The sequence below is a fragment of the Coregonus lavaretus genome (assembly GCF_964263955.1).
Source record: "Coregonus lavaretus genome assembly, chromosome: 3".
NCBI classification, from domain to species: Eukaryota; Metazoa; Chordata; class Actinopteri; order Salmoniformes; family Salmonidae; genus Coregonus; species Coregonus lavaretus.
In genome coordinates this window covers 75,812,281-75,835,044 of record NC_139990.1, presented here as the reverse complement: position 1 = coordinate 75,835,044, position 22,764 = coordinate 75,812,281, and the positions used below count along the sequence as shown (strand labels likewise).

At 42.0% G+C, this 22,764-nt stretch overlaps 1 protein-coding gene across 1 annotated transcript; it reads left to right on the top strand.

Moving 5' to 3' along the window:
• The first annotated feature begins 3,445 nt into the window (after positions 1-3,445).
• Positions 3,446-22,106, top strand: LOC311114960 (vacuolar protein sorting-associated protein 72 homolog). The gene is made up of 6 exons (XM_084157254.1): positions 3,446-3,679; positions 9,557-9,709; positions 11,477-11,591; positions 14,423-14,599; positions 14,949-15,093; positions 20,265-22,106. Exons 1-6 carry the CDS (start codon positions 3,563-3,565, stop codon positions 20,656-20,658), a joined length of 1,101 nt encoding a protein of 366 aa, XP_084013380.1. The 5' UTR covers positions 3,446-3,562; the 3' UTR covers positions 20,659-22,106.
• Positions 22,107-22,764: the final 658 nt, after the last annotated feature.

Genomic DNA, 22,764 nt, shown 5'->3' with positions numbered 1-22,764 from the left:
TTGTTCCTCAACTGTAGTGTATGATATACAATTTTCTAGCTCTGAGTCTCTACTTTTATAAAATATAAAAAACACAAATTTCAAATTTTGCTACATAAGATCGAGCCGGTCGGTCACATATATGATAGTGGAGTAGGGGCCTGAGGGAATCGAACCGGTGGGTCACATATGAACGAATCAAGCCGGTCGGTCACATATGTTAAGGTGGGTTTTTCTGGGATGCTTGCTTGTTTTCATTGCTTTACTGGGAAGATTAGCAGAAGTAGATATTCTCATGTTATTTATGTTAGTGCAGGGTGAGCACACACAGTGGACTTCCTACTAAGGCACACCACCTCAGTGCTAACAGCATAAATCTGGTTCATATGCACATGATTGCTGCATACGATAGCTGTAGGATCAGCAGAGGCATTCAGGGCAGTTAGAGGGACATACATTAGGTTACTTACATTGTGTCTACCAATGCCCGTGGTATAATGTACATTTACTAAAGCATAATGATGACTCAGCGACACAATGGTAGGGATTAACTGAGCTGGGCTTGGGTCATTGATAAGTCATTGTCTCAATGCAGCCTTATAATGCTGTGAAAGGATCCAGGAACCCAAATGATTTGGGTGGATTCCATCCTCCTTATAAAACGTGTTTTTTTTCCAAAATGTATCGAAATTGTCAACAAAAGTTACACCCATTGAGCTGCAATAATCACGTAGCCATTTGTGAAGAGAAATAATCATTCTAAAGCGTTCAATGCCACAATTCAGAGAGGGCACAGGGCCAGATATGATGGGTCTTTTATTAGTGTCTAGCAGAGAGTCAATCAGCTCTTTGAAAATAAGTTTCAACTGTTCAGAGCTGCTCTTCATAATGTCATTAAAACCCACATGGACTACGATAGAATCGATGTCCATGTCCTGCCGTAGTACATTCGGGAGCAGCTTAGTAATGTCATTTACTCGTGCTCCGGAATAGGACATTGTTTTTGCACCAGGAACAGTCACATTTCTTACCATTGAGCTGCCCAAAATCACGGCTGGCGAGAAGGACGAGGAAATCCGCCCACTCCGATGCTTCACAGGATGGTGCAGGCCTCAGACAGATGGAGAAACCCCGCACGATCCAGTGCAGGGACGGAAGGTCTGACGTCGACTTCGAAATCGTAGGGGAAGGAGTAGGAGTAGGCACAGCGGCCGCAGACACAGGTACCCCCAGCGAAGAAGGTGCAGGAAAGTCAGGCTCTAGGGCGGCGAAACTATTTGTCGTTTGTATCCGCTCTGGACCTCTCATTGGGAGTGTAGACTGCTTTGCGGGAGGCCGCTGTCTTCGGCTTCCACGGCTCGTGACATGCGACCATCGTTTATTGCCATCCTCCTCTTGCTGTGCTACTTCGACTCCGCTGTCAGATGAGGAGAGACAGGAGAAGGCTCCCCTGGCGGACGAACTCTGGGCAACACCGGCCAGTCTGATAACGAGAAACGTCAAGACAGAGATGCATCCAACATGCGCGAACACCGTCCAGCCACCAGCGTAGAAAAGGTTAACATTCCACTCTGCGTTTCCCCCAGTTTCTTACGTAGGCTGGTGACCTGTGTGATCAAGGAAGCCACCTCAAGCCTATAATCCTCGGCAAGCAAACAATTGTGCATTGGAACTTTGAGTGATCCAGTTTGTCCCGAAATAAAGCGTAGTAGATACAGCTCCTACAGCGCTGGAACCGTTAATTTACTTCTCCAGACAAAGAGGGCTCCATTGGAAAAGTCATCTGGGACTAACTTCGTTAGCTTGATGGCTAATGTTAGAAGCTTAGGGGCTCTTTCAAGCAGACTAACCTATCAGTTAAGCAGGATTCCGGGACAAGAACTAGCGGTCTAGTGTGATCACTGTAAAGCTTTTGGTCATGTTTCAAGTGTTTGCAGAAGGGAGAAACTGAGATGTCCAAATTGTGTAAAAGATCATTTCATGTGTTTTAAAAGTGATGAAAATGTGACATGTTGCAATTGTGGTGGGAACCATGAAGCCAGGTCTTCGAAATGCTTAACGAGTGAAAGAGAATGAGGTGGCCAAAGTCAGGGTTGTCCAAAGCATTTCATATGCACCAGCTGTTAAAAGGGTTGAGGGTTTGAATGGTGCTCCTGAAGAGTCCATGGTGGTGGATAGGCCTTCACTGCAGGCTGCAGAGGTTGCCTTTCACCAGCAGGACCCTGATATTTTAAAGGTTAAGACGGTGGACTTTGTGGCCTTTATAGCTATGGTGATTAATGGCACTGCCAAGGTGGAGAGAAGGTCCAGGAAAATAGATATTGTGAATGCGGCGGAGCAGTTCCTGGAACTCAAAGATTTCTCAGCGGAGGAGTTACATGGAATATTGTCACAAGCCGGACCACCCTCTCAGGCCCTAGAGTCTGAGAAGGGAGATATTGAGATTTGAAAGAAGGAAGAAGTGGGAGTTTGGTTTAGTTTTTTTCAATTTACTATTTTTATTTGGGTGGATTCAACAGTGAAGAGGCGACTCCGGGATGCTGACCTTCTAGGCAGAGTTGCAAAGAAAAAGCCATATCTCAGACAGGCCAATAAAAATAAAAGATTAAGATTGGCAGTCTGAGATATGGCTTTTTCTTTGGACCTCTGCCTAGAAGGTCAGCATCCCGGAGTCGCCTCTTCACTGTTGACATTGAGACTGGGGTTTTCAGGGTTTTCAGCTGTGCTAACATAATTGCAAAAGGGTTTTCTAATGATCAATTAGCCTTTTAAAATGATAAACTTGGATTAGCAAACACAACGTGCCATTGGAACACAGGACTGATGGTTGCTGATAATGGGCCTCTGTACACTTATGTAGATATTCCATTAAAAATCAGCCGTTTCCAGCTACAATAGCCATTTACAACATTAACAATGTCTACACTGTATTTCTGATCAATTTGATGTTATTTTAATCGAAAACAAGGACATTTCTAAGTGACCCCAAACTTTTGAACAGTAGTGTATGTTTCAGTAAGATTGGATTTTTAGCATTCATAGCAATTGTTATTAATTGTACTGCAGGGATGGAATGTAAGTCGAAGAAAATTTTGGTTGTGGTGGCAGCTGCAGAGAGGTATTTGGGTGTGCAAGACTTGACATCAGAAGAGTCACAGGGAGTGTTAAGTGGTGATGTCCCATCATTTCAGGTTGAGGGCATGAGGTAGGAGTGAGTATATTTAAATAGTGGAGAAGGGTGGTGTTAATTATTAATAATATTTTTGAATTTGTGAGTGTAGTGTTAGATGGTAGGGTATTTCTTTATTTTATTTTTCAAACAAAATGTAAGGGCATTATACTCCAGTCTAGTAGGTGGCGGTAATGCAACAAATTGGATGCCAACCGCCGTTAAACTTCCTCGAAGAAGAACAAGAAGAATGTTCTGTAGTGCCGTCTAACCTGAAGAAGAAAAAGCATGTCGCACCATATCGACGTCATTAGCTGCATGCATTGTCTTTTGTGGTAGCTAGCTAACAACAAAAACGTTATATTTCTGAGCTAGGTAGCACATTCCCTATTAATCTAGCTGAGCTAGGTCATAATGAGTGTAGCATTTAGCAAAGAGCCCCGTAAGACGGCGGGGAACCGCATGTCTAAGTTATTAGATGCTGAAGAAGAAGATGAATTCTACAAGACCACATACGGCGGATTCAACGACGTAAGTAGCTACTTTAGCTGGCTAGCTGTCGCGTCGCAGTAGTGATCGGGAAACGAAGCTTACAGTAACAATGGAGCTAGCACTACACAGTCCCCAGATCACAGGATTTGGAAGAGATGGTCCGCTTTCTAAATTCAGGGGGTTTCTACTTCAGCTGCAGTGTTTTCATTTCAAGAGACAGAGAATAGAGTAGGGACGTCAAACGTTCATCCTGCTGCTGCACAGACCCCCTGGTTAAATTGTGCATAGGAGCATTTTTTACATCTCTAAATGGTTTAACTACTGAGTGAGGAATATGTGATTATTTAACAAATCTGTGAGTTTGCTTCATTCACTATCATCCTAAATTAAGATATTTAATAATTTTTCCATATCTGAGTGTAGAAAACGTAAGGACACCTTCCTAATATTGAGTTGCACCCCCGTTTGCCATCAGAACAGCCTCAATTCGTTGGGCATGGACTACAAGGTGTCGAAAGCGTTCCACTTAATGCTGGCCCATGTTGACTCCAATGCTTCCCACAGTCGTGTCAAGTTGGCTGGTGAACCATTCTTGATACACATGGGAAACTGTTGAGGTTGCAGTTCTTCAAACAAAGATACTTTTGTATTTTATTTAACCCTTCTCATTTACAGCAACGACCTGAGGAATAGTTACAGGGGATAGGAATGAGCCAATTGGAAGCTGGGGATGATTAGGTGGCCATAATGGTATGAGGGCCGGATTGGGAATTTAGCCAGGACACCGGGGTTAACACCACTACTCTTAAGATAAGTGCCATGTGATCTTTAGTGACAGGGCCTAAAATGAACTGTTTGGTCCACCAGCCACTGTGGCAGGTAGATAAAAAAATAATAATAGTGAAGACATCAAAACTACGAAATAACGCATATGGAATCATGTAGTAGCCAAACAAGTGTTTTATATTTGAGATTCTTCAAATAGCAACCCTTTTGCCTTGATGACAGCTTGGCATTCTCTCAACCAGCTTCACCTGGAATGCTTTTGCAACAGTCTTGAAGGAATTCCCATATATGCTGAGCACCTGTTGGCTGCTTTTCCTTCACTCTGCGGTCCGACTCATCCCAAACCACCTCAATTTGGTTGAGGTTGTGGGATTGTGGAGGCCAGGTCATCTGATGCAGCACCTCATCACTCTCCTTCTTGGTAAAATAGCCCTTACACAGCCTGGAGGTGTGTTGGGTCATTGTCCTGTTGGAAAGCAAATAATAGTCCCACTAAGCCCAAACAAGATGGGATGGCATATTACTGCAGAATGCTGTGGTAGCCATGCTGGTTATGTGTGCCTTGAATTCTAAATAAATCACAGTGTCACCAGCAAAACAGTGGAGATGCGGAGATCATCCGTTCACCCACACCGCGTCTCACAAAGACACGGTGGTTGGAACCAAAAATCTCAAATTTGGACTCCAGACCAAAGGACAGATTTCCACCAGTCTAATGTCCATTGCTCGTGTTTCTTGGCCCAAGCAAGTCTCTTCTTCTTATTGGTGTCCTTTAGTAGTGGTTTCTTTGCAGCAATTTGACCATGAAGGCCTAATTCACACAGTCTCCTCTGAACAGTTGATGTTGAGATGTCTGTTACTTGAACTATGTGAAGCATTTATTTGGACTGCAATTTCTGAGGATGGTAACTCTAATTAACTTATCCTCTGCAGCAGAGGTAACTCTGGGTCTTCCATTCCTGTGGCGTCCTCATGAGAGCCAGTTGCATCATAGCGCTTTATGGTTTTTGCGACTGCACTTGAAGAAACGTTCAAAGTTCTTGAAATGTTCCGTATTGACTGACCTTCATGTCTTAAAGTAATGATGGACTGTCGTTTCTATTTGCTTATTTGAGCTGTTCTTGACATAATATGGACTTGGTCTTATACCAAATAGGGCTAACTTCTGTATACCACCCCTACCTTGTCACAACACTACTGATTGGCTCAAATGCATTAAGAAGGAAAGAAATTCCACAAATTAACTTTTAAGAAGGCACACCTGTTAATTGAAATGCATTCCAGGTGACTACCTCATGAAGCTGGTTGCGAGAATGCCAAGATTGTGCAAAGCTGTCATCAAGGCAAAGGGTGGCTACTTTGAAGAATCTCAAATATAAAATATATTTTGATTTGTTTAACATATTCCATATGTGTTATTTCAAAGTTTTGATATCTTCACTATTATTCTACAATGTCGAAAATAGTAAAAATTAAGAAAAACCCTTGATTAAGTAGGCGTGTCAACTTTTGACTGGTAATGTATGTATGTGTGTGTATATATTTGTGTATATGCTAAATTTCTTTAAAAAATAAAAAAGTGTGTGTGTGTGTGTGTGTATGTATATGTATATATATATATATATATATATATATACACACACACACACACACAGTGAGGGGAAAAAAGTATTTGATCCCCTGCTGATTTTGTACGATTGCCCACTGACAAAGACATGATCAGTCTATAATTTTAATGGTAGGTTTATTTGAACTGTGAGAGACAGAATAACAACAAAAAAATCCAGAAAAACGCATGTCAAAAATGTTATAAATTGATTTGCATTTTAATGAGGGAAATAAGTATTTGACCCCTCTGCAAAACATGACTTAGTACTTGGTGGCAAAACCCTTGTTGGCATTCACAGAGGTCAGACGTTTCTTGTAGTTGGCCACCAGGTTTGCACACATCTCAGAAGGGATTTTGTCCCACTCCTCTTTGCAGATCTTCTCCAAGTCATTAAGGTTTCGAGCCTGACGTTTGGCAACTCGAACCTTCAGCTCCCTCCACAGATTTTCTATGGGATTAAGGTCTGGAGACTGGCTAGGCAAACTTCAGACGGGCCTGTATATGTGCTTTCTTGAGCAGGGGGACCTTGCGGGCGCTGCAGGATTTCAGTCCTTCACGGCGTAGTGTGTTACCAATTGTTTTCTTGGTGACTATGGTTCCAGCTGCCTTGAGATCATTGACAAGATCCTCCCGTGTAGTTCTGGGCTGATTCCTCACCGTTCTCATGATCATTGCAACTCCACGAGGTGAGATCTTGCATGGAGCCCCAGGCCGAGGGAGATTGACAGTTGTTTTGTGTTTCTTCCATTTGCGAATAATCGCACCAACTGTTGTCACCTTCTCACCAAGCTGCTTGGCGATGGTCTTGTAGCCCATTCCAGCCTTGTGTAGGTCTACAATCTTGTCCCTGACATCCTTGGAGAGCTCTTTGGTCTTGGCCCTGGTGAAGAGTTTGGAATCTGATTGATTGATTGCTTCTGTGGACAGGTGTCTTTTATACAGGCAACAAACTGAGATTAGGAGCACTCCCTTTAAGAGTGTGCTCCTAATCTCAGCTCGTTACCTGTATAAAAGACACCTGGGAGCCAGAAATCTTTCTGATTGAGAGGGGGTCAAATACTTATTTCCCTCATTAAAATGCAAATCAATTTATAACATTTTTGACATGCGTTTTTCTGGATTTGTTTGTTGTTATTCTGTCTCTCACTGTTCAAATAAACCTACCATTAAAATTATAGACTGATCTTTTCTTTGTCAGTGGGCAAACGTACAAAATCAGCAGGGGATCAAATACTTTTTTCCCTCACTGTATGGGAGATTCTGGAGCGGCGCCTGAGACTGCGTTTTCCACCTCCATCAACAAAACACCAAATGATGGAATTTCTTGTGGAAGAATGGTGTCCCATCCCTCCAATAGAGTTCCAGACACTTGTAGGATCTATGCACTCACTGGACAGTTATTTTTTTAGGTACACCAATCAAGTACCCTTTACCTCCAGAACAGCCTGAATTCTTCGGGGCATGGATTCTACAAGTCGGAAACATTCCACAGGGATGTTGGTTCACGCTGACATGATGGCATCACGCAGTTGCTGCACATTGGACAGTGGTGTACCACTGCCACCAGCCTGTAACGTTGAGAACAGGCAGGATGGGTCCATGGGCTCATGCTGCCTACTCCAAATCCTGACTCTGCCATCAGCATGACGCAACAGGAACCGGGATTCGTTGGACCAGGCGATGTTTGTCCACTCCCCAATTGTCCAGTGTTGGTGATCGCGTGCCCACTGGAGCCACTTCTTCTTGTTTTTAGTTGATAGGAGTGGAACCTGGTGTGGTCGTCTGCAGCAATAGCCCATCCGTGACGAGGATTGACAAGTTGTGCGTTCCGAGATGCCTTTTGTGGCCCGCCTGTTAGCTTGCACGATTCTTGCCATTCTCCTTTGACCTCTCATCAACTAGCTGTTTTCGCCCACAGGACTGCCGCTGACTGGATGTTTGTTTGTTTGTCGCACCGTTCTCGGTAAACCCTAGACGCTGTCGTGCATTAAAAGCCCAGGAGGGTGGGTGTTTCTGAGATACTGGATCTGGCGTGCCTGGCACCGATGGTCATACCACGCTCAAAGTCGCTTAGGTTACTCGTTTTGCCCATTCTAACGTTCAAACGAATGGTAACTGAATGCCTCGATGCCTGTCTGCCTGCTTTATATAGCAAGCCACGGCCACGTGACTCACTGTCTTTAGGAGCTACCTTTTTTCATGAACAGGGTGGTGTACCTTATAAACTGGCATGTGTGATTATTTGTATTTATATTTGTTGAACGAACAGCTGATCGAATGACCACAATGCAGCAGCACACAGGCTAGGAACCTCTAACCCTGGCAATTGTACTGGTTAAGTCATGGCTACACTCGTGATGCAATAATTTCAATGGTAATGTAGAATGTTAATTCAAATGATAACTGATTTAGCTCATGCAATGAAATGTATTTTTTGTAATGTGAATCAAGAAATCACAGCACATATTTTAGCACATATTTTACTTCCTGTTTTGCTCATATGGGTACACTCACAATGGCCACCAGTCCACCCATTATGCCATTGTCGTGGAAATTCTACACAGGGACACTCGAAGTCAATCTTAAATGAATCATTCTTTATTATCAGCACGCTGGAGAGGTTCCAACCAACTCAATGTACACATGTCGATCAGGAGCTCTCCCGGGGCAGTCCTGTTAGTTAGGGTTAGGGTTAAATTTGCATGATTTAGCTCATTTATAATTAATTCATCATTAACGTTTGCTTCATTCATGTGACCGACCAATACTGGTTCATGCATGTCAGACCAATACCCCACAAGGCTTTTTCTCTCTAAGCTGAGACCTCGAAACTGAGATCTTTCGTTCTCAAAACAAGGTTCAAGGCGTACTGCAAAATTGCAGATGCTGATAGAGAGAATTCGTTAAATCAGTCACTTGCATGAACACAGATATTGGTTATTAGAAAAGCACAAACATAAACATTTTCCATCACACCATCATTGACGTGAATGGGGACGCCCATTCACGTTCAATTATAGCAACATATAGCTACAAAGGACAGATGTGAGTATACAGCAAACGTTTCAAAATGGACATTCCTTAGACTACAGAACGATTTAAAGCACTTAGGCCTAATGCAGGCGTGTCAAACTCATTTTGCCCCGGGGCCGCATTCGGTCTTCAACAAGGTCCGGAGGGTCGCACTGAAAATTTAGATATTTCTCTCTTGAGCTTATTTCTACTAGCTGGCATGCATAAAGATGGCGGCCTCAATGCACTTACTTGTTTGCTTTCTTTGCCGTATTGTAGCTTGCCCTCTGGTTCTCTGTTTTTGTAACTGCATTAGCAAAGAGTATGTATGCTCCCAATTATAACTCCTGGACACCGGCAATTTAAAAAACTTTAAGTAGAATGTGTTGCTTTATGGGTGCATTTGTACCATGTAAAAAAATTAAAAATAAATGTATTCGGCCATGCTTGTTCCCAATTCGCTATCGACCATTATTAATATGTATGTTTGATTTGGACTCTCCCTCAAGGAATCAGGAGATGATGAGTACAGAGGGGAGCACTCGGACACAGAGGACGAGGTCGACAGTGACTTTGACATAGATGAGGGTGACGAGCCTGATAGTGACCAGGAGGAGGATGCTCCTCGCAGGAAGAGTCGAGTTGTCACCAAAGCTTATAAGGTAACTTAATGCACTTGCATCCTCACTACTTCTACCGAACATCCACAATAATGTGCACCCCTGGGGGACCTCAGAAACAGGCTTGAAGAACACTAGTATAAAGAAAGGTCCTTTCCTATGCTCTGCTGAGAAAACAAAGTAGACCTTTTCAAAACCAGTTCCAGTGAAAGGCAGTGCCAATATTTTGACAATAGGACTTATCAGGATGAGCTAACTTAACAGTGAGTGTGCTAACTCAGCGAACATAGGCGATCCATTTTACCTTCTTGAATCATGTTTACTGTGAGCTACCATTTCTTTTAAATCATAAAGTGTTGATAACCACTAGACTACAACTAAAAGTCCATATTGGATCACTCCATATTGTATTAATAACCTTTTGATTTTAACAAAAATTCCCATGCACATTTACCCATGAGAGAAATGGTTAGAATCAGGGCCACGTGTATGCCTAACAGACTTTAGCAAACCCATTGATAGAACATCACCTTGGCATAAAACTCCAGTATGACCATCCATTCAAGAGCAGAAGATGCTCAAAGCTAACCCATTTTGGACCCGCTACCCTACCATGAGACATCAATATCCTCATCATTGATATGCATAGTTTGATTTTGCTATCGTTTTTAGGGCTTACCCAATTCGGTTGGTCGACCAAGATTTATTTTAGTCGAGCAGTAGCCAAAAAACAAAATATCATGGTGTACAAGACACCTGTCTTATTCGCGCCTGTCTGAGTGGACTGATCCATTGTGGAGGCCGTGGGGATGGCACAGTCCATCAGTCTAAGACATTGAAATTGTATATGGTTATATTACCTACAGTGTATTCAGACCCCTTCAGGTTTTCCACATTTAGTTACGTTACAGCCTTATTTTAAAATTGATTAAATTGTTTTTTTCCCTCAAATCTACACACATTACCCCATAATGACAAAGCAAAAATAGGTTTTTTGAATTGTAGCAACAACAAAAAAATAAACAAAAAAATACATATGTAAATGTGATAAGTATTCAGACCCTTTACTCAGTACTTTGTTGAAGCAATTACAGCCTCGAGTCTTCTTGGGTATGACGCTACAAGCTTGGTACACCTGTATTTGGGGAGTTTCTCCCATTCTTCTCTGCAGATCAACTCAAGCTCTGTCTGGTTGGACAGGGAGCATCGCTGCACAGCTATTTTCAGGTCTCTCCAGAGATGTTCAAGTCCGGGCTCTGGCTGGGCCACTCAAGGACATTCAGAGACTTGTCCCAAAGCCACACCTGTGTTGTCTTGGCTGTTTGCTTAGGGTCGTTGTCCTGTTGGAAGGTAAACCTGCGCCCCAGTCTGAGGGCCTGAGCGCTAGGTTTGAAAAAATTCTAAAAAACCTGTTTTCGCGTTGTCATTATGGGGTATTGTATGTAGATTGATGAGGAAAATACTTTATTTATTCCATTTTAGAATAAGGCTGTAACGTAACAAAATGTGAAAAAGTGAAGGGGTCTGAATACTTTCCGAGTGCACTATAGGATGTCAATATATGGAAAAATACAAGTTTTACAATTTGGTCAAAAGAACGGACTCTTGGTCAACCAAGTTTTTTTCTTTGTTGGGGACAGCCTTAATCGTTTTAGATAATGCAATTTATGAAAAGTGAGATTTATCAAAGTATGAACTTCCGAGGTGAATGGACTTGAATATATTTTGTGGGTTTTGCATGCATTTTTCATACACATGTTGATAGATGAGGCCAAGTGTTTGTAAAAATAATAAATGTTTTATTCCAAGGAACCTCTGAAGGTGACTAAGCCTAAACCAAAGAGGCCCTCAGAGGAGCTGAAGAAGACTGAGAAAGCCAAAGTGGAGAGGAGGGCACCGCAAGAGTTTCAGGAGTTTGGAGAGAGTAAGAGGCCTCTATCTGTACGGGCTTTATTTTCAGCTAAGTTAAATGTAAATGTTTTCCTCATCAATATACACACAATACCCCATAATGACAAAGCGAAAACAGGTTTTTTGAAATTTGTGCAAATGTATTTACATAAGTATTCAGACCCTTTGCTATAAGACTCGAAATTGAACTCAGGTGCATCCTGTTTCCAGTGATCATCCTTGAGATGTTTCTGCAACTTGATCGGAGTCCACCTGTGGTAAATTCAATTGATTGGACATGATTTGGAAAGGCACACACCTGTCTATATAAGGTCCCACAGTTGACAGTGCATGTCAGAGCAAAAACCAAGCCATGAGGTCGAAGGAATTGTCCGTAGAGCTCCGAGACAGGATTGTGTCGAGGCACAGATCTGGGGAAGGGTACCAAAACATTTTTGCAGCATTGAAGGTCCTCAAGAACACCGTGGCCTCCATCATTCTTAAATGGAAGAAGTTTAGAACCACCAATGTGGGACCAATAAAATTTGATTTGATTTGGAATATTCTTCCTAGAGCTGGCCGCCCGGCCAAACTGAGCAATCGGGGGAGAAGGGCCTTGGTCAGGGAGGTGACCAAGAAACCAATGGTCACTCTGTCAGAGCTCCAGAGTTCCTCTGTGGAGATGGGAGAACCTTCCAGAAGGACAACCATCTCTGCAGCACTCCACCAATCAGGCCTTTATGGTAGTGGCCAGACGGAAGCCACTCCTCAGTAAAATGCACATGATAGCCCGCTTGGAGATTGCCAAAAGCACGTAAAGGACTCTGACCATGATTCTCTGGTCTGATGAAACCAAGATTGAACTCTTTGACCTGAATGCCAAGCGTCACGTCTGGAGGAAACCTGGCACCATCCCTACGGTGAAGCGTGGTGGCAGCATCATGCTGTGGGGATGTTTTCAGTGGCAGGGACTGGGAGACTAGTCAGGATTGAGGGAAAGATGAACGGAGCAAAGTACAGAGAGATCCTTGATGAAAACATGCTCCAGAGCGCTCAAGACCTCAGACTGGGGCGACAGTTCACCTTCCAACAGGACAACGACCCTAAGCACACAGCCAAGACAACACAGGAGTGGCTTCGGGACAAGTCTCTGAATGTCCTTGAGTGACCCAGCCAGAGCCCGGACTTGAACCCGATCGAATATATCTGGAGAGACCTGAAAATAGCTGTGCAGCGACGCTCCCCATCCAACCTGACAGAGCTTGAGATGATCTGCAGAGAAGAATGGGAGGAACTCCCCAAATACAGGTGTGCCAAGCTTGTAGCGTCATACCCAAGAAGACTCAAGGCTGTAATCGCTGCCAAAGGTGCTTCAACAAAGTACTGAGTGAAGGGTCTGAATACTTATGTAAATGTGATATTTCAGTTAATTTTTATTTTTATACATTTGCAAACATTTCGAAATACCTGTTTTTGCTTTCTTATTATGGGGTATTGTGTGTAGATTGATGAGGGGGGGGGTGGAACGATTTAATCAATTTTAGAATAAGGCTGTAACGTAACAAAATGTGGAATAAGTGAAGGGGTCTGAATATTTTCCGGATGCACTGTAAATTTAGCTTTCGATGATGGATATTTAACTTGGTATCGCTCTACGATATATTTTTTCACACGAGCAATGTAGTATGCTGCAGCAAGGGATTTAAAAAATGTAACTTTTAAATGCCAAGAACTCTATTAAAATCATCAACCTTTTTTTATGCAATTTCCATGTATTGCATCCCCTAAGCTATAGCATCATGTGGCATTGCAAAATATACTATTGCGTTTGGTTTGTCAATGTAGCATAACATAAGTTCAATAATTGTAAAAAGCAATGACTCTTTCCTCAGGGTATGTTTAATGCTGTTGCCACACTTAAAGCTACAGTATGGGATCCAAAGAAAAAACAAAAACGGCCACCCTGCCACTTGCTGAGGGGTGTGACTGACCATACATGAGATCAAAATAGTTTGTATTTTGACATGCATATATTTTGGGTTCAATTAGGGTAAGACAATTGTACTCAAAAGGCATTTATAAGTTATATTCTTCAAGAATCAATGGCTTTAAGAATCATTCATTTAAAAGTTCTGAAATGGATGGACCAATCGCAGATTGTAGCTTTAAATAATCTCAAGAAAGGAAAGTGAAATAATTGTCTAAAGTATGTGCTGTTGTCTCTTAATGGGATGTTCCAGTCAAAATTCAACCTAACATGATTTTTCCACTGTCCTTCGCTGTAGACGATTCCTCGACTGTTTCTAGGTATTTAATAGTCATATTGTATGTTGTCAGTATCCCTTTCTGAAAAATGTGGCTACATTAAATTTGTGAAAATAGTCATATGTAAGAACACATAGTAAGAAATGGTACAGGGCACACTCGGGACAAAAGACTCATAGCATGCAACATAACTTGGTGGAACTTGCAGCTGGGTGGAACTTGCTATGGGTTATGGGGATCACAGAATTCCATCCAGGAGGGAACAGCCAATTAATTATACGCCTGAGCAACAGTCCAGCACTGCTGTGGGCAGTAAATCATTAACGTTGGCTTAATGCCCATTTAAACCCCCCAAATAATAAGGCATTTGACTACTTTACAAGGGAGCTAGCCACCCACAAGGTTACACATGCTGTCACAGAAGCGACTAATGGCAAAGATAGGAGGTGCGTCCTCTACCTTTTCTAACTCTGATTTAGCCAATAGTGTCAAATCTAATGCAGACAGCTATTGGGGAATTGACTAATTTAGTCATGTTAAATTGTATTTTGAGTGGAACATCCCTGTAAGCCTTGTCACTGACTGGCAACTCTTCCCCAGCTCGGAAGTCTGTGCGCCAGTCGACCAGCGAGCATACGCGGAAGACCAACCTGCGACTGCAAGAAAGACAGGATGCCCCACGACGGCGGAGGGGAGCCCACCACGACCGACCCCTGACCCAGGAAGAGTTGCTGGCTGAGGCCAAAATAACTGCTGAGGTCAACCTCCGATCACTGGGTAAGACTAAAGGGGGAATCTCAATAGTCAAGAGTTGCCATGTTAATTCCCAATAATGATGATGTGGTTCAAGTTCAACTAAGTTTACTGATTCATAACATCACGGTCCATAGCGGCCATCATATATAGGCACAGTGAAACAGTAACAAGAAACTGTGCAAAAATACAAGGAAGTGCACACCGTAATTGCAGATGTTTAGACTACCTGAATAGGGTTAGGGTTAGGAAAAATACCTAGTGCTAAAAGACACAACACATGGCTGTGCATACTGAACAATGTGAGAAAATATGTCCGTAGCTTGGCTAGGGTCGTGTTAATTGACCATTTCTGTATGTTTTTATTTTAAAGAGAACTACGAGCGTCTTGAGGCCGACAAGAAAAAACAGGTCCATAAGAAGCGGCGATTTGAGGGCCCCACCATCCGCTACCACTCTGTCCTCATGCCCCTGGTGCCCCACTCCATCTTAAAAGAGGAAAATGTGGATGTGGAAGGGTAAGGAGACTCATTTTTAAGGGTGTGAGTGTTTTGCTTTGCTGAAAAAATTGGCAAAATGTCTGCATTGAGTTTCAGTATTTTTTACAAGACAATCTGGCTAACATTTTTGGAGAATGTAGCAATGCTATTAGAAACAGATCATTAAAACCATTCCGGTATCTGGATAAATGCAGGGCTGGCGGCAGACGGGCCTTTGATTTCCATAGGCGGGCACGTTTTTTCAAGGGACCTCCTGTGTGCACGCGCTTGCACATCTGAATCTGAATTAAAAAGGATACAAATCTGAAAGTTAAAATGCAACTAAGGCGAGAGCACCAGCCTCTGCCAAATGGACACATTGATAGCCTACACTGTGATCCATTGGGGCTAAAGAAATTGAACTCCGAGATAGCCAATGCAGCAATAGGCCTATAACTTCAATCTTCAACTAAATAAAATACATAAGCCTAATGCCGACAAATAAAAACACAAGAAAATATCCTGATGAAAATTCGGATTCTTTCAAATAACATGATTCGCTCTGCTACGCCTGTCTGCCTAGAGTTTCCCGCACCAGTGAGCTCAGGACAGACTGTTTTTTGACGTTTCCACTGGAAATAGGGGATCATCAGATGGTTTTCTTTCACATCGAGGCTGGGAGAGTGTTGGAAAGATTGTTCAAGTACTGCGAAGAACTGTTATTATTTGCAAAGGATGTAAAAACAAAAAACTGACTTTGATTACTTACTGTGTGAGGTGAAGAAAAAATGGCTGAGAAGCTCAGCTTATTAGTGGTGGACATGGTGAGTGTCGTGGAAATTCTAATCAATAATGAGGAGAGACAAGGTCAATCACCAATCAGGATATCACTTTATTCAAAACGTATTAATAACCCACACACGTGAATGGAGTGAGTGCTCTGTAATACTGAGGCTGGTCGACCCAACACTCTTGAGTGTTGGGCCGAGAGCTCTGACATACAAAGAATACAAAGATATTTTATAGCAAAGATACACCCTCTTAGTCTACATGACAAACAGCAGATGTGTGGAATGGGTCAAAAGGTCAGACTGGAGACATCTCCCTTTCACGCACCACTAATCATAGAATGGAATGTGGCTGTTGGTTTTATCACCTAGCCATCACTTAATCAGTTGCCAGCCCAAGCTTCAGATGCTCCTCTCGGTTCACACAGACACAGATGAGAGTTCTAAGAACCCTATTCTATTGCATAAAACAACCATTTGATGCATAAATAGTATTAAACACAGTCTTGTAATTTTTCTATCACATGAGTTAAGACAATCGGAAATCAGACATCCCAAATGGGCACTTTTCTACATATGCAAGCAGCAGGCCAGGGAGGCCTACTTCTGTGTGTTCAGGCACGCACGCTCCCGCTGTATGTTCCTAGAGAGAAACCAGACACGTGCTCATTGCTCACATGAAGCACTCCAAACAAAACACAATCAAATAAATTACAAAACTCGTAAATGATTGTTATGAAATTAACCAAAACTTGTTTCTCACAAGTGTAGCAGGTTGTGAACTCTGCAAACAACATTTCCACTCCAATAATGAGAATGGTAGGCTAAATGACTGTAATTAATACATGCATTAACAGAAATGAATGTAACCAGATGACGGAGGATTAACTGTACATTTACTAGACCTACTGGTGACGTAATGGGGAATTGATAAAAAATATACAAAGAGCAAACAATTGAATGAGCAGGATGAATGAGTGAGCAGGAATTGGCGTGAAACAGCTGAGCGCATTCTGGAGAGCTGAGTGCATGTATTCTGGAGAAAGAAGTGCCATATCTTCGCAACGCACCCCTCCCCTTCATGTTGCAACATTATCTTGACATACATTTTAGATGCTTTTCACTGACAGCAGTAACTCAATCAGCTAGGCCTATTGCCACACTCGCTGCCCAAATTGCAGAACTATGCACTTGTGATTTGAAACAATCCACAGCTATTTTTTTCAAAACAATGATCCTAAGCTAAGTCATGCTCTGGTGAATTATTTTATTTAGATGGGTAATTATATAGTTTTGGCAAAACATCAATTTACTTTAGGGGAAGCCAGCATCTGAACTGTGCAATCGACAACTTATTCTTTCCAATTCGCATGAGGCTGAAACCAGAGATCTGTATATAATGACGAGATGCACGTGTCCGTCCTGACAATGGGAGTCATTGTCACAAAGGCGGGAAGGCAGGCTACAAGTTTAGGTCTGCGTAATATGTCCATAAAAACTCATTGGGCTTATTCTGTAAAGATTTTGGTGAGTGAGCCCTTTCGCTTCGCCTCTTCCTCTCTGCTGAAACTATCACCTGACAAAGCATCCGAGCGAGCGAAACAGCGCCCCTCTGTCGTACTATATGTAGCCCATGTATCTGATCCTGTCTGGCCAGAAATAGTATGACATACCATACTCTTTTTGTCCAGACAGCATCAGATACATGGTCTACACATACTGAGACAGAGGGGCGCTGTTTCGCTCACTTGGATGCGTTATCTGAGATTGATGCGTCTTTGTGTCGGCGAGAGTCTCGGACAAATAAATTATCAATATTTCAATATTTTATTTGGACGGGCAAGGAGGTACAGCCCCCTAAGGCCCGCCCATAATGCCTGCCCTGGATAAATGGTTAGAAAAGACATAATACACAATATTTTCTTCAAAAGTTTGCTTCATTTTTAACGATGCATTTGATGCATTCTTTTGTGTGAATTAGAGGTCTTCACGGGTCAATCCATACCCTAGACCCGACCTGGGACCCAAGAAACCTCGGCCAGGAGAAACTGTAATCTAAGGTTCAGTGTTCTTTAAACAGCCACAACAAACTTCCACTAACTTTAGCCACCACTAGCAAAAATATGGAAGGGATGGAGGCATGCGGTACCAGTAAAAACTCAATTATTTGGTTGACGTTACTTAATGGTGATTTGGCAGTGAAATTCTATGTGACCGGTGAGTCACGGTAATCTCTTATGCACTCTAGACATGTTAGAAGTACCCAACTCACTAATGATCACCAGGTCGCTAATGGCCTGGTACTAAGGGCTCTATTGTCCCTCTAACCATTCTGACATCAATGCAAATGCAATCAAAAATCACATCAAACACTTATCAAAACAGTACGTGCTTTTAAAACCCACCTCACTGTGATTAATCAATTTGAAGAAAGAAGTTAAACAACCGGAAAACATGGTCATTGTGGATGTTTCAAAGCCTAACACAACGAAATAGACAGTGCTTTCTAATGTGATGATTAATTAACAACAACCATATGCATATTAAAGCTTATGCATATGCATAGGCCAATATGAGCCCAAGCCTGAGAGACCCCTGAATTAAAATAATTGTGCCGTTACACAATACATAGCCTACTGCATATTAAACATGGAAGAAAAAAATACAGATTTAAGATATCTTTGGTACATAATTGGTCTAGCCTAAATTAAACTAATTCAGAGTTAGCCTACAATTATAGTGAATTTGTATTTGATTTAGAATAGCCTCGTAATTGGGCTTTTTTATTTTCATAATTAATAGGCTGACACATTACCTTTTTAGCTAAAGGTAATCTCACCACTGTGCATTTCCATCTCCTCCTCTCTCTTTCATTCCTTTCTCCAGTGCACAGAGAGAGGGGCTGTTAACAGTTTAATGGAATATGTTTAGTTGTGAAAACATTTTACTATCGATGTCCCCGAACAGATTTCACTTGGTTTCCCAAATTAAGCACTGAGTAGCTGCAGGAACAGGGTTGGAGAGCCCATGGCATACAGAGTTTGGGCAGAATATCACCTGTCGCACAGAGAAACAACTGGAGTAGCCTACCCGACATGAGTAAAATGAACCAGCGGATAAAGTGGCCTCCTTTCGCTCTTCGAGTGCATACGGATTACATGTCTTTTTTTCTTTTGCCCCTCTTCCTGCCCATTTGATAATGGGCCATTCTAAATCTAAACTAATTTTACATATTCGTAAAGGCAATATTAAATTGAGAATAGTCTGATGGATGAAAATATGATCACTTGATGAGAGGACAGCTTGCAGCCTGAGGCAAGGAACAGAGCGCAAGCTTTTTTTTGCGACTTTCTCAAATGATCAATAGCCTATAGTCATGCAGCACAAATATCTTTTGATTTCTAAGGTATTCTATTCTATTCTATGGTTTATCATTCACAGCTAAAGTTGCCAAATAACTCTAAAACTAGCATATAGGACCTGTTTCAAATGATCACTTTTACGCTCAACGTCGCCACTTCAAATAATATGCCATTTAGCAGACACTTTTATCCAAAGCGACTTACAGTGATGTGTGCATACATTTTTGTGTATGGATGGTCCAGGGGATCAAACCCACTACCCTGGCGTTACAAGCGCCGTGCTCTACCAGCTGAGCTACAGAATGCGCACTCTCGCTCCAGAATGTGAAAAATATCCTTTCTATTTTATTGAGCTAAGTTCAATTATCTTCTTACTATAAAATCATATAATATCAAATAAAGGACTTATTTGCATATCTTGTCAGCTACATGAACAAGCGCATGGCCTACCGTATGTTATCTGGCTAACTCATTATATTCTGTTCTTTATGTTTCTTTAGACCTGCCTGAAATAAATACTGGATTTATTGTGATGGTGTATATTCAATTGATTTATTAGACAGCGGCTTATATACGGCTTGTATGCATGGAGCCCTGGAGATGTTAAACGTGTTTATGTTAATTACCAGTCAATTTCTGTGAGACCGGCATGATGACAACCGGCTGACAAAATTTCATGACCGCCACAGACCTAACTGCATACCTTATTTCCATTGATTTTGGAACACCATATTTAGAATGAAAAGCAACATTGCTATCTTAAATCAAAAGAACACGCAGACAGGATGCAGCAGCCGTTTTGCTGAAATCAAGTTTGGATGTGAAAATAATATTGGATGTATTTTTTGTCTCATTTGTTATTTATGCCCAAGTAGCCACTGTATCCTAGGCTACTTGGCAATGGGCACAGTCTAAACCTGGAGTAGAGTACAGCATTGTTTACAATAAAGCTATTATTGCCCTTTGTCGGTAGGCTGATGTTTTATTACATATTTAACCTTTATTTAGCCAGGGAGTCTATGTACCACTAACTCAAATGTTTGTATTTGTTTTTTTAAAGGTTAGACCAGGACACACCGCTGCCCGTTGCTGCTGTGGCACCAAGTCCCATGCCTTCCCAGCAACCCTTGGGAGGTCTTTGCTCCCGCACTTACATCACCTTTAGCGATGAGGAGGCCTTTGAGGCTGCCTTCCCCCAGGCAGTGCGGACCGGCTCCCAGCCCCCCACCCAGGAAGTCTGTCCTGTCACCCACAAGGCTGCACTGTACAGAGACCCAGTTACAGACATCCCCTATGCCAACACACAAGCCTTTCGTATTATTCGTGAAGCCTACCGCAAATATGTGGCAGCTCATGGATTCCCCAACTCTTCCGGGGGTTTCTCTGTGGTTGATGCCTCAGGTTCCAGGAGTGCACGCCAGAAAATGGTCAAGCAGAGCACAGTTGCAAGGTAGAGGTTTCTCTCACAAGTCATATATGGAAGAGTGAGTCTGTCCTTCAATTTCGAGCCCCTCATCTGTTCAAAGATTTAAAGCTACAGTCTGGGATTAATCTTTCAGCAAAATGGCAGCCCACTACTTGTTTTGGTGTACAGCTGAATCATGGGGCTACGGAAATTCTTGTTTGTAAACATTGGAGTAATATAATTTACATTTGGGATAGAACGGGGTTTTCCAACCCTGTTCCTGGAGAGCTACTGTCCTGTAGGTATTTGTTAATAAAATGTTCAATATATTTCCTTTAACATCCTGGGCCCTTTTTTGGCTGGCGCTAAGGAGGCGCAAGTGTCAAACGCACGTTAGTTTGCAATTTCGTCATGGAAAAACTGGCGCACTGGCATTTTACAGACCTAACACCAGGTTTGGCAATTTACCTGTGGGAGTGTTGGCAATATTTGAGGTGTGTCCTTAAAAACAAGTGCAAAAGTGACAATTTCATGCAGCGCTAATGGGAAGTTTTAGGACTCACAAAAAGCAGCTCTTAACGGTAATGCAGTTGATAATGGCATGGATTTTGAGAGCGGAAGCGCAGCCTATCCAGTCATGACGCACAGTGCCCATGGAAGGTGAGATGTGCCTTTTGTGCCGGTGAATCTCATATTTAGAAACATAAATAAACACTCGGTTTCATTTAATTTGATTAAAAACCAAGCACAGCCTACCCTCCCCTTATTGCAGAATTGCATAGGTGGGTCTTTTTATGCTGGCCATTAGCCAAAACTAGCCTATGAATAAAGGGGTTTTAAATGGTCTACTGAGAGTGCTTTGAAATATTTTGGAGGTTTTTGCCCTCATGCTTTTTCATTATTCACAATTCACATACCTACATTTCGCTTGTTCAAGTAGGCTATCCATCCCCATTTTCAAAGAGCGCCCCTCGTCTGATTTCCAAAGACACGCTCCTCCAAACTATTCAGTCCTCAATATCAACTGCAGATTTTTGTTGAGGATCTGCCTCACACAGGCCACGATACAATTGACAGGAGCCTAGTATTCTGTATAGATGTGACTGTTATGCGTAAAGACCTTTAAGTCTACGTGTGCGCATGGAATGAGAGAAGCGATTTATGATATGCTTCTGACCTGATCCTATTTAGAAACATTTCTGTTGCAGATTGTTTTTCGTTTAATTTGATTATAAACCAAATGTATTAAAAAGATTCACCGTCCATGGGTTTATAGTGAAAATGTACATGGCTTGAATGCAATTCAATTGCTATTTTTGGATAAGTGAAAATGTGACCCACCAGCTCAAATCGGTCTTATGTAGCAAAATTTGAAATTGTGTTTTTTACATTGAATAAAAAGAGACTCAGAGCTACAAAATGGTATATCATACACTACAGTTGAGGAAGAATGGGAAAGTAATTTTGCTTTGAAAGTTGATAAACTTGTAAACTCACTTTTTGAGAAAATGGCCTTTGAATCTTTTGGTACTACTACTACTAGAGCCCTTCTTTGTTTACACCTATTCAGCATCGTTCACACCCTCTTAAGCTTTAGCCCCACCCATCTCTTTAAGGGTTGATTCGAGCGTTCTGTAATAACAACATAAGTTAAGCACTCAAGCTAACTTGCTAGCTACTTCCAGACACAAATGACAGAACAGCTCACTGAACATTACTCACCCTAGCAGAGCTGGTTAGGCTGTTATGTTATCCAGAGTGCCTTGGCAGCAGCTATTGGGGATCCATAATAAATACAAATACAAGCCTGAGACCGGGTTTGGTAATTTGTAAGTCTAAATTGAATGAATGATGATACATATGAAGTTTCTGCATGAGTGCTTTGTAGATAAACACAAGTAAATGCTGCTCTCTCCTTGCATACAAAACACAATGGTGAGTTCTATAACCATCCCCAGTAATAAACCTAAGGGCACAATGGAAAACAGCATCTAGTGGTTTAAGTGTAAATGCTGCTGCATGCATATAGATAATATCCCCATAATATAACATAGACATAAAAGTGGCCTGGACAATTTCCTTCCTATTAACAAAAGTCCGACATGCTTTGTTTCTTTAAAAGAAACCAACCTTGAACTTCAACTTATTCACCAGC